This window comes from Cygnus atratus, chromosome 1 (genome assembly GCF_013377495.2).
Source record: "Cygnus atratus isolate AKBS03 ecotype Queensland, Australia chromosome 1, CAtr_DNAZoo_HiC_assembly, whole genome shotgun sequence".
Taxonomy (NCBI): Eukaryota; Metazoa; Chordata; class Aves; order Anseriformes; family Anatidae; genus Cygnus; species Cygnus atratus.
Window position 1 is genome coordinate 88,478,713 of NC_066362.1, and position 12,252 is coordinate 88,490,964.

The following is a 12,252-nucleotide window of genomic DNA, read 5'->3' on the forward strand; positions in this document are numbered from 1 at the left end:
AGGTTTGAGGACAGTAAGTATAATAGGCAGTAGGTCCCATTGGTTTGTTGAGAGCAAAATTGGTGCATCTTTGTGATAGAACCTTACTCATGAAAGAAAGAGCAGGGGTTAGGAAAGGTGGGAGTCAGCGATGCAGATACAGGAAGACATTTAGAATTCTCAGCATGAAATTCAGATATGATAGAAGAAAAAGTTAATGTATAGCTTCCATTCTCATCTATGGGTATGGCTTTAGGTTTGTTAGTGGTGCTACTTCCTTTCTTCTTTGGGTAGAAGCTGCCTCCTGCTACACACACACTGCTGAGAAACAAAAACAGGCCAAGGCTCCCCCCATCCTGTTCTTCCTTTCACACAGCGTTCCAAGGACACTGATAAAGTGCAGTACCTTGTCTACAGTGCCATCTGTGTGATTTCCTTTACAGCTGTCAGAACAATTGACAAAGGTAGTGACCTCTTTATTGCTCTTGGACTTCTTCACAGTGGCAGCTGAAATTGCAGCATTCCTTGACATACTGGCTGAACAATTTCAAGAGTAACAGCAGCAACAGCCATTGAGCTGGTGATCCCCAGAGCCTCAGAACCTTACAGAAAGACATAAATAGTGAGAACTTTTTCCTCTGCCATTTTTCCAAGTTGACCTAGCATTAATGCTCTCCTGAAAGACCTTTCGAAGATGATAAATGTTTGACACTATCTTAATAGTCTTTGTGTAAATACAGAATTATTTTCTGTATGTCTGTGCGAGAGACTGACATCTAGTGGACAAAGACCAAGACTGGGAGTTAAAGTGAATCAAGTTCTCAATTACAGCCCCCTTACTTGTTTCTTTTGTTGTCTTCAGCAAATCCTTACTTTTGCGTGCTTTGCTTTTTCCTTTCGTGCTAAATCTGTTTTATCTAGCCCGGAAGTTCCAGGAGAAGAGAGCTGTTTCTCACTGTACTTATACTCTCTCTCTACTACTGTAGCCTGTACTGTAAATAAATCAATCATGTTATGTATATGTTCAACTAACTGTTGAGGTCCAGACAACAAATCCTCAAATTAGAGTGCTGTATCAAAGGCATCAGTAACTGTAACAAATTGCTAGGTCATAATTGTTGTAGGACAGCACTTGGCAGCCCCATTGTGCTAAAGCACGCCATAGATCATGTATTTTTCCCCACATCACATCTCCATGCAATGCAGTAGGGTTATCATCTCTGTCCCCTTACTGAAGTGGATGTGATATCCTTCACAGGCAAAGCTCATAGCAGATTTGAGAAATGAACCAAGGCTCTTTCAAATCCCAGCTGCAGGCATAAATCTCAAAACTTCTCCGTGGATTCGTATGAACAACATTAGATTCTGCATTCGACTAATAGCATGCAAATATCACAACTGCTCAGAAACAGAGCTACCAAAAGGTTAATATCTATGAACTTTTTTTTTTCCTAAAACCTTACTAATAGGTTTTCACAGGCTCTTCAGGACTTAGGTTTCCTGTCTTTATTAATAAGATTCCTTCTTCACAACTCAGATTTTCAGCAGAATTTGATTTCCGGACATATGACGCAGAGGGAGTTATACTATATGCAGAATCCCTTGACAACACAGCATGGATCTTGCTTGCTCTTCGTGATGGAAAGATTGAAATTCAATTCAGGAATGAATTTGGAACAAAAGTCACCAGTGGAGGAAAAGCCATTAATGATGGCCTGTGGCATATAGTAAGCTGGGTTTACCTCTCTCCTCTCCTTCCTTTAATCCCCTATGGGAACATTCTGTACTGTATGCAGAAACTAAGCAACTATTCCAAGGGCTTAAAATGATGCCCTCAAATTCCAGATTTGAATATCAACCAAGGAATGTATGAGGATGCCTTACATCTGGGAAATCATGGCATTTGTTCATCCTTGATAATGAGAATTAGCACTGGCAGCGTAAGAATTATTCTTTGTAGTCATGAAATGGGAAGCAGCAGATCATTAGCAAGTATGATTGCAGGGTGAGCTGAACAATAAGACACTTTGCTTAGGAAGCAAGATTTACTTTTGGTGGACCAGAAGCCCAGCTTGTTCTTCAAGCTTGCATACCTAAGGTGAAAGGCCTTGCTCAGTTATACCATCTATAAATGATACCGTATTATTAACACCAGTAAGTTTGTTTTTAAAGGAGGCCAAGAGAAGCTAGAATTCTGCATAGACCTGCTTCAGTTTAGTACAACTTGCATGAGATTAAAAATCTACTTCTATGCCTCACAATAGCAGAAGCAGGCGTTAAACCTACTTTGTCCCAGTCCCATCTGGAGATTCAATCCTGTGCAGCAGGTTACAGCAACATGAACTGCCAGACATAGATGGGATGTAGAACAGTTGTAGAAATGAACTTCTTGCAAGCTCAATAGAGCATGAAGTAGACTGACTAATCAGCTGCATGTGTTTTCCTGAGGGTAAGGTGGGAATAAAAACACCCAGGTCATCCTCCTATGCGGTGTCCATGGAAATGGACAGTTGCTATGATGCAAATTTAAACGTGCTATAAGTACTGAATACATTAAAGTATTTTATAAGTCAAATATTTAAGGGTACATAAGTAATATTTTCATACAGATATATAAAATTGGCATTTAAGAGTATCCTAATTGTTTGTGTATGTGTATACGTAAACATTTCTATTTAATTCTAGATATCAGTTGAAGAACTAGAGCACAGCATCAGTGTAAAAATAGCTAAAGAAGCAGTGATGAACATTAACAGCCCGGGAACGCTCTTCAAACAGTCACATGGTTTCTTGGAAACTAAGGTGTACATTGCAGGATTACCTCGCAAAGTGGGCGACACTCTAATTAAACAGGTAGCTAAAAAAGTAATGTCGATTAAGACTTAGTATTTTTGTATTCTTTCTTTAGCAGTCACACAGGACATAGTAGCAGCTTAGAATCCATTTAGAAAATGAAAACGGCATTATTAACCACTGTTTTGAAAGTAAATATGCAGAAAGCTCTGTACACTATCCTCAGTTAGGTTTCAGCTACAAACCCACAGTTCTTAAGGACTAATCTTTCAGGATTCTGTTGCTTGTTTCTTAAGATAGCTTTAAGATTCCCTAAATCACCACCACTTCTGCTGCAAGAGCATTTCAGAGCTATTCACGTGTCTGGTGCTAGCTTTCACTATGCCCTGAATGGGTATGGAAATCACTGTGCAGGCAGCACAATAAGCTTTCATTTTTACTAGGTTTTTCAATAGCTGAGACTAGTTAAGGCCAGTGATTCACTCAGTCTTCCATTCTCGGCAGCTCTGTCTTTTGATGAGGATGAGTACAACCAGCTACCTGCTTCTCAGTCCAGGAACTCTCAAACTAACTGACGCTCTAAACAGAGAAGCAAAAAGTAACTGTACACTAGAGACTGTGCTTTTTAAAAAAATAAAAAGCTCAATTTTTGCTCAAAAGTGAAGCAGAGGGAAAAAGCATGAAGCAATACAACAACATCCCCTTACCTAATAGAGAGTAATTTGAGGAATCTCTTTATGCTTTCATACAAATAGAAGACAAAAACCTTGAACAAGGATCAGCGCTAATAATCATTGTCCTACAGGTATAGGAAAGCTGTGGTGATCTAAACGAAAGGACAGCATGAGCTTTAAAAGTGAAGCAATTTATTTTGTACAGATCTTAAACTTCAAAATGGAAATAATATTAAATCAGGAGTGCCTTTTGAAGACTGGGGTTCTAAATGCATGACATCTGTTTTTTCCTAGCCTCAGTTCTGTAACGTGGTAACCTATAGCATTGATAGGGCTATTTTATTGGCTATAAGTTGATATTAGTAATGAGGCGTTACTTTACATATGTTTTAAAACAAATTTGACTTCAAACACCTAGTACTGTAATTCTTCTACAGATTAACCCTCGCCTAGATGGGTGCATTCGTGCCTGGAACCTGATGAATCAAGGACACTCAGGTGTAAAAGAAGTTATTCAAGAAAAACAAAGCAAACACTGTTTAGTAACAGTTGAGAGAGGATCCTTCTACCCCGGCACTGGAATGGCAAAGTTTCAAATAAACTATAGTAAGTATTTTTCTGTCTATTTCTATACCTTTTGCTGCAATGGTGATGGAGTTGTTGAATTGTAAAGAAAAGAAAAATAAAAAAAAAACTAAGCTATATACCAATTCATCCAGCAGTGCTTAGCGTAACTTGAGAGAAATTTGCTTGCATGAGGATTTTTGATCCCATTGGTGTTGTCCATTGAGTTTCTGAAGTGCTTTAGGTTAGGAAGAGTATTCTTCAATTGCAAAAAAGATGGGGACCACTGAACATGTTCACTGTAAAAAGATCTAATTCTGGCCCTTGCTTATCAGTGAAGAAAGCTATAGTATTATTGACAGAAAAACAACATTGGGGATGGGGAAAAGGATCACTGATAGTTTTGTATATGTAGTTTTGTTTCTAAATGAACATCATATCTAGATGTTTTGGGTGTATATCTTGCTTCTTCCTGAACCCAGAACTTTCTGCCCTAATTTCAAGTTTTGCAGTCCAGGATCCCCCTCTGTACACTTGAGAGCCCAAAGCGAGGCATCTCTAGAGCATCAAATCTTGTTGTCATTACATACTTTAATATCCCAGATGCTATCCTACCCTTCAAACCCTGTCTGATCCTCAATCCTTTTCATCCCAGGATTTGCTATTCTTTCCAAGGCCTTTTCTTTAATTTCCCTAGTCCACTTCAAAAGATTTCTATGGCTTTTTATACCCTACATTTCCAGCAAACTCATATGAGATGTTTCTATGCCACTGACGTTTACTCATCTTTCCTCCCATTCATTCACTAACACCATGCTGCCATGTCTCCTCCTGACCTATTTCTTTGGGGCTGCTGCCATGCTTTCATCACCCCTGCATCTTCCTGTTCCCATCACCATCCCATCCTCCACCCCAAATCTGAATATGACCTCAATTCATGTGCTAGGATTTCTGCTTCCTGAAAAAACTACTAGAAATCTGTTTAGATGAGACTGGGGAAGGGAAGGGCAGATGCTGGAAGAAAAGATTTAAAAAGATGACAAACAGCACTTGAAACAGTAATTTTTGTATTAGCTTGACTATGAATGCATCATCTGAAGTTATATTTGCACCATCTGCATATTTGTTTTACCCATCTGCGTATTCCCATTTTGACAGTAGAACTGCTTTGGAATGTAAAAATGTGTCAGAACTGCCAATCTTCTACTCAGTGGCAGCAATTTATGAGTAAAGTAGTCTTTCCAGGTTTAATCTTAAACTGACCTTTCATGAATGTGGCACCTGTTCCACATTGGATCAGAGAAACCAGCAAAAAAAAAAAAGCGTTCAGTAAGAAAAGAAGATTAGGGAAGATGCAAGATTTAAGTAGTATTTTTTGTTGTGTTTTTATAAAGAACTATAAGTCTAATCTTAAAGTTCCAAAATTTGTGGTTTTTTTTCCTGGAGATGAGTACTATTTTTTCCACAATAGGAGCAGATGAAGTACTAATTTTTTAACACCATATTAATTTTTCATTAGCAGATAGATTTATTAATTTCAATCTTTTCTTTTAAAACAGATAATCTTGACAGTGCTGAAGATTGGCTAGTAAATGTGACTATGACTATTCGCCCATCCACAGACACTGGTGTTTTGTTTGCCCTGGTTTCTAATGAAACAGTGCCTCTTGCTTTGTCCATAGTGGACTCTAACTCTTCTGACTCACAGGTGATCTTACAATTATAGCAGCTCAGGGCTGGAGCATCATCTCATAAATCACACCTCTCATCTTTGTCTCACTTAACTCGCTACTCTGCTTTTGAAAAAAAGTCAAACTGAAAAGAAGTTACTTACGCTTACATGCAGTGGAGCTGGAAGGCTGAATTAATATTTTGCATGGCACTTCGATCATATGGTGATGTGGAGAAAATATATTACTATTAATGATTGCTACATCAGGGATCAACCACTAAGCACTCTTACATTAGGTAGTATCCATTATGTCTTGTCTCTCTAGCCTTTCCTTCCAAAGGCACAAAGCAGAAAAGGGAATATGACAGAAGTAGTCATGATATTATAGCAACGGCAACATTAGTTTCAATTTATAAACAGATGTTTTTGTCCTGAAGTTCCTATTTGCACATTTACATCAGGTGTCCCAAGACAGATCATAATAGCACATCATAGCTAATCCACACCTCTGCCTGAAATAAGAACATACAGTGAAAACTGGGTTACCTTTGAAGTTGTAGCAGTACTCCCTTTAAAAGAAACAGGATTTCACCTCAGAACCATAGCCAAAAGACTTTTTCCCACCCCACAGAGAGTATTCTCGCTTATAAGTTTCAGAATATAAATGAATGGCTTTGTTTACAAAGGTGATAGTTATACAGCAACTATCAACTTCAATATCTTTTCCAACCTAAGGTAACAATTTTTAAAACACAGCTCTAACATTCCTTTTCTTTCTACTTTCAAGTATAAAATGTATCAAAATTAAGTATAATTTTGTGTTAAAGTTACACGCGGCATCTTTTTTGACTCCACATTCTTCTGTTTAGGAAATCATTGTGACCATTGGAAATATCACTGTTGCACATCTGGAATCAAAGAAGTTATGTACACCCAGAAAAGTATTGGTTGGACTTGTAGTAACCAAGCAGCAGCTCGAACTGTCTGTTGATTCACGTACAGACCAAAGCAATTCGGAGCAGCTGTCTATCCTGCATCAAGCGATGATGACAGATGTTGTTACCTACTTGGGTGGCCTGCCAGGTGAATTACATTTCTTTTCATTCATTTATAGAAGCCTGATTACATTCAGCCTTACACGAGTTAGACAAAACCTGTAACTGTATAAGAAACACCTTTTCCCCAAATGCTCCTTGTTTCATCCAGTCTATGCAGCTTTTGAGCGAGCCCGCTTTTCAATAGCAATATCATTAAGCCTATTAAGAGGCATAAGTCTCTCTCAACAGATTTGGATTTGCAATATATTTTGCTTTATTGAGCTGGGGACAAGTGACCATTGTGTTTTCTGAAATGCCACCAGCTGGCACAGTTTAGAAACTCTATCAAGTATGTAAGAAAACTGACATTTATGAGTAAATTAAGTGTCAGATTTGGAGAAGGAAAAGTCCAAAACATGGTTTTAACAATTACACTCTGGGCAATAGATGACTGACAATCTTCATGAGAGAGAAAATATGTTAAAACAGCAAATAATATTTTTTTTAAAATAAGCTGCAAGTGAATACCCAGTCTTAAGACAAGTACAAACAGGAATTTTGTACAGGAAGCGTACACACACTCATCTGTAAAATAGTTTGACTTCAGTGTGAACCATGCAGAAAAACAGCATCGCCACAAAGATTTTTCAAAGCCTGAGATCCCCGAACTTGAAAATCAGTAGAGAAAATACACCATGGTTACAAGGTGAAGGTCCTACTAGCAGAGCTTTTTAAGTCAAAATTCCTAGGGAAACCCTTGAAATTTTCAGAAACAATCTTGAACTGACATCCATTTTACTTTTAGGCTGCATTGTCATAGCACTGCCCCAGATAAAGCCAGTCTTCTTTATCTGCAGTGTGTTTCTTCTGCAGAAGAGTACACAGGAGCAGAAAGATGAAAAACTGCGTATCCCTTGGAGATGGTCTCTTTAGGCATTTCTTCCAAGGTAGCATCATCCACTGGGGAAGCTGGAATTGTGATTCCACCCTCTAGAGTTGCTTGTCAGAATAAAAGCAAGATGTTTAGGGTGGCACAGTAGGTACCACAGCTTCAGTCTGAAGTGGTACTTGCCTCTGCATCCAGGCACGTATGTTGGGATTGACTTCTCTACAAGTCTTTAAATAGTGATAGTCAGGAATATAAGATTCAGCCCCTAAATATGCCAATTTCTCCTATGATTTTGTTTTTGACTGGATGTGCAATGTCTTGTAAACCAACTAACCAGGTAAGTTCAATTCAAATTGAGTAAGTAGAATGAGAATATGCTAGTGGTACAGTACTGTCAGATACAGGTAAGTATCAGTTTTTGTAATGCCTGCTCACTTTTAAAAGAGAGTTGAAGGCTATGTTTACTTAGTAGAGGTGAATCAATAGGTTAATTGAGCCATAGTAACTTGACTATGACTCTGGTCATTTCTTAGCCCTCATCACCATTGCGATATTTGTCATTCTTCCTAGTACCTTGCTAACACCAATGCCTTAAGAGTTAAGACCTTGCAAATTAACAAAACAGATCTCTATATAAATCCAATATCTACTTAGAAGTAAAAAAAAAAAAAAAAAAAAAAATTCCCCACAGCAACAACACACTCTACAAAACAAACAAACACACACCTTATCCACAGGAGCCTCTTCTGCAACAAACTCAGTTGCCAAAGAGAAAAAAAGTAACATAGGAAAGCAACTTTAAGACTACATCAACTCATTTATTTGTTATAACTCATCTCTGAAAAGTCTCTGGGATTATTGAGCAGTATAAAAAGGTAGGTAAGAATTCCCACACAGAGCTAAGTGTACAGAACTGTATGGTTAAGAAGCACCTAACAAAAATGTGTGTTTTTCATGAAAAACAGAACTGCCTGTTTTTGACACACATTTCTTCAAACTTGTAACAATGCTGGAAGTATTCCTTTTTGCTAATTAATTCAACACAGTCAGCGCAGGCTAAATGAGTGTTGCACAGTTCTGTGACAGCAACACGTTATCCCTGAAGCCAAAAGAGCAGAAGGACACAGTTCTAGAGGACAGTTTGTGCAGTACCTCAGCTTGCAACAACAGCAAAAACCACAAGGAAGCAATGTTTCATGTTCCCCAGACCATCATGGCAATCTTTAGGAGAGAGAGAATGATTAACACCTGACAAAAAGATGATGCACTTGATATCAGCTTCTAGGTATCCTCATTCTGGTTGCTGAAGGTACTCGGATCCCCTTCAGTGTACTTTGTAATATGGTTGTGCCCTAAGGCCTCACAGCAAAGCCTGCTTGGTTCTGTGCTTAACATATTGTGTGCTGGAAGCACATCAATGATATGATGTTACCATGACCTAAAGAATAGCTAAATGAGCAACAGATAAAGGGGGTCTCTCACAGACATTTCACTTGGAAGAAGCAGTAAGGAAGCAATAAAATGTGTGCAGTTCCCAGGGGTGCCCTTTTTGAGAACTTGCAGATTTGAATCCAGAGTAGCTTTCTGGCAGAAGTAACATGGTTCTTTCGGTGACCTCTAAACCCATAAACATCTGTTTGTAAGTCAGGAGAAGAACAGTGCACTCCAGGAAACACAGTATTAGTTCACTATAGTTAAAGCAGGAAATGCTGCTGAGAAACACTTATGTATAGTTTTTTGGTTTCTGGATGGGAGAAGACTTATAATGCATATTTCAAATCTTATCGACCTTTCTCAACTTTCCTGACTTTATCTCGAAGAATCTTAAACAGAAGGGAGAAGAACTTAGTTAAAAGTTTCCTGCCAAATTGCTGTTTTCTCCCATGGACGACTAATGCAGGGGGAATGGAGTGTTCCCCATGATTTTGCTAATCTGAAAAATATATAAGATGTTGCATGCCTTGGCCTAATAAATTGAATGTGTTTCTGTGCAGATGTTCCTCTGGGTGCAACGTTAGTAACTGCTTTTTATAACGGCTGCATGGAGGTGAAGGTCAACAGCAGACAGCTGGATCTGGATGAAGCCGATTTTAAACACAATTCCATTAGATCTCACTCGTGCCCACTGATTATGGAGTAGCCATTCAATTCTTAACTTTTTTTTCTTTCAGATATAATTTGCATAATTAGTCTCATGCCATAATGAAGCCTGTACTATTTTGTTCAAGATGTGCCAGGAAAATAATCAACGGCGTGTTTTTCATCTCTTTTATATAGAATTTGGGTGAAAAAAATCTCCTCTCTTTTCAGCTGTAAAGAGACATAATCAAGATCAAAATTCCACAAAGCGTTCTTTTATCCATATCAGTGATAAATCTTAAAGCCAGAATTATCTTCCATGCTCAGAATATGCCCTTGATATATTTAGTTTGGAGAGAGAAGTTTTACATCCTATTTACATATATCAGCACAGAGTTACAAGTTGCAAATTTTGGCAGACTATCTGAATCTAAACAAAGCCATTCTCTTTAAACTTTTCCAAACGTAATATACAAAGAGAAATCTCTACAGGTTTTGTAGTACGTGCTTTCAGTAAAGGGGAAGGTGCCCTGGAATCCAGAGCCCAAGCTCTCTGTGGACATGTTTACGTATTGTACCAATGCTGATAAAGCAACTTCCAAACTGAAATATTTTTAAGTAGTTCAACTTTTGAAAATAGCTCTTGTTATATTGTACCAACTTTAATTCTTGTCTCATAGGAACCCAGCTTTAGACCATTAACAGAGTTCTGGATCAGATCAGGTAATTTACTTCCAAAGTGGATTAAAATACAGCCAAGGCAATTTTAGGAAACAGAAAATTGCATGAGGGAAGGAGCTCTGGTCTTCATCACAGCAGATCAAACTGGAATTTGCTAAATAAAGCTGAGAACTTGCAGCAAACTTTTATTCCATTTATGACAAATTTGGCACTCCTCAATAGGAGCACCCTCTAATGTTCCATCATATTCCCTTTACTTAGGTTAACCTCATATTCACAGAGCCCCCAGAAGAGATTTATTTGCAAACCCTGTTGCAGTTATTTCTGACTTACTTGAAAGCCTAAGTTTTGCTAGTAACATCAGCACGTAAAGCCATATTCTGCTCAGCCAAGTTTAAAAGCACAAGTGATTAGAAGAGTATTTTTCTCCTCGGGTGTTCATTTCAAGCATTTCTAGTATTTCTTTATCATTCTTAGAGCATTCTTTCCACTTCCAACCTCATTTTCACACAACCAGGAGCCTTCCTGTGCAGCTCACCTAGTGCTTTTGATAACCCCCAAACAAATAAATAGCAAGAGAATTGCTGTAAGCAATGAATATATACCCCCATCCATCAACCAGCGAGACACTATCTGTCAGAATTTTCAACCTGAGGTTTGCTTTCTTTGCTCGAGACAATCAAGTAGAAATGTATGTACAGAAGGATGGATTGTGACAATAGTCATTTTGAGGATTGCCTTTCTCCAGAGATACTCCTAGTGACATTAGCGAGGTTTCTTTCATGGTTGAGTACTAACATTAGTACATCAGTACCGCAGAATCTGAGGCCATCTTTCAATGTTATTGCTGTGAGGTTATTGCTAACTTCACTTCCCACTTGTGCCCTTTAATATAACACAGAGTTTGCTCTGACGTTCACATCAGCCAGCATCAGAATGGTCTACAAGTCTGTCCAGCATGGATTTGTATTTAGCTGCTTATCAGCAGGAGTTCCACACAGCTGACACCCAGGGGCTAATTGCCAACAAACTACTTCAGTTTTCTAGGATGGCATAACAAAAAAAAAACAACCACATTCATTTATCCAGACTCCGTGGAGGGGAAATCACCGCAGGAAAGCATCCCTCCTTGCTCTCTTCCCATCCCCACAAACACATGCGTCATTTGAGCCTAAGGCAAAGAGTAACTCTACTGAAATAAGCAGGTTTTGTTCAAGGTGAAGCCGAATTGGGAATTTTGACATAAAATACACCTTTAACTACTTCATCTGTGGTATCTCAGCAGCACCCACTGAATTTTGCAAAGCCCTCAGTCAGCTTCTTTGCCTTGTACAAGTACACACAGAAGTAGTTTGAGGGGAAACAGAGTAAGGTGTCAGCAATACTATGAACACTTATATCACTCTGTGTGAATAGAAGAAAAACAAAAAACACATCCTTTTCAAGGGGGATAATTGGTATAGACTTGGAATTAAAGAAAACAAAAATCACTTAAGTTTCCCACACAGACACCATTTCTTTTTATTTTCATGCAGGAATATTTTAGGATACTGTAGTTGTAATGAAACCTCTGCACTGTTTTTTTTTTTTTTTTAATGTAAAAGTGCCTCCCTATTGTAAGGAATTAAATAAAGCAGCATTTGCAATTTTCTTCTCATTTTAAGTTGTATTTATTTATCTTTGTTCATTTTCACTGTGCAGGGCTGGTTCTAGTGGTCAAATGGCTGGCTTAAGAGATTGTGATAATCTTCAGTATCAAAGAAAAGTGCTCAAATTAATGTGCTGTCCAAATAGGAATCCATGTTCTCTAGAAAAATGTTTGAATTTACTAATTTTTTAATATCACCTGAAGAAATTTAGCTCAGCTTAAAAGCACACATGGAA

General features: G+C 38.2%; 1 protein-coding gene across 2 annotated transcripts in view; it reads left to right on the top strand.

Annotated features, from left to right (window-relative positions):
- The window catches only part of PROS1 (protein S), a 34,546-nt gene extending 23,107 nt beyond the window's left edge, over positions 1-11,439 (top strand). The window contains exons 10-15 of one of the 2 annotated variants that reach the window (XM_035540528.2): positions 1,517-1,706; positions 2,665-2,832; positions 3,884-4,052; positions 5,570-5,718; positions 6,552-6,765; positions 9,603-11,439. In XM_035540528.2, the coding sequence (XP_035396421.1) occupies positions 1,517-1,706; positions 2,665-2,832; positions 3,884-4,052; positions 5,570-5,718; positions 6,552-6,765; positions 9,603-9,748 (1,036 nt within the window). In that variant the 3' untranslated portion in view covers positions 9,749-11,439. Of the gene's footprint in view, positions 1-1,516; positions 1,707-2,664; positions 2,833-3,883; positions 4,053-5,569; positions 5,719-6,551; positions 6,766-9,602 lie in introns of those variants that run through there. The other variant, XM_050708037.1, reaches the window with a different exon arrangement.
- The last annotated feature ends 813 nt before the right edge of the window (positions 11,440-12,252 follow it).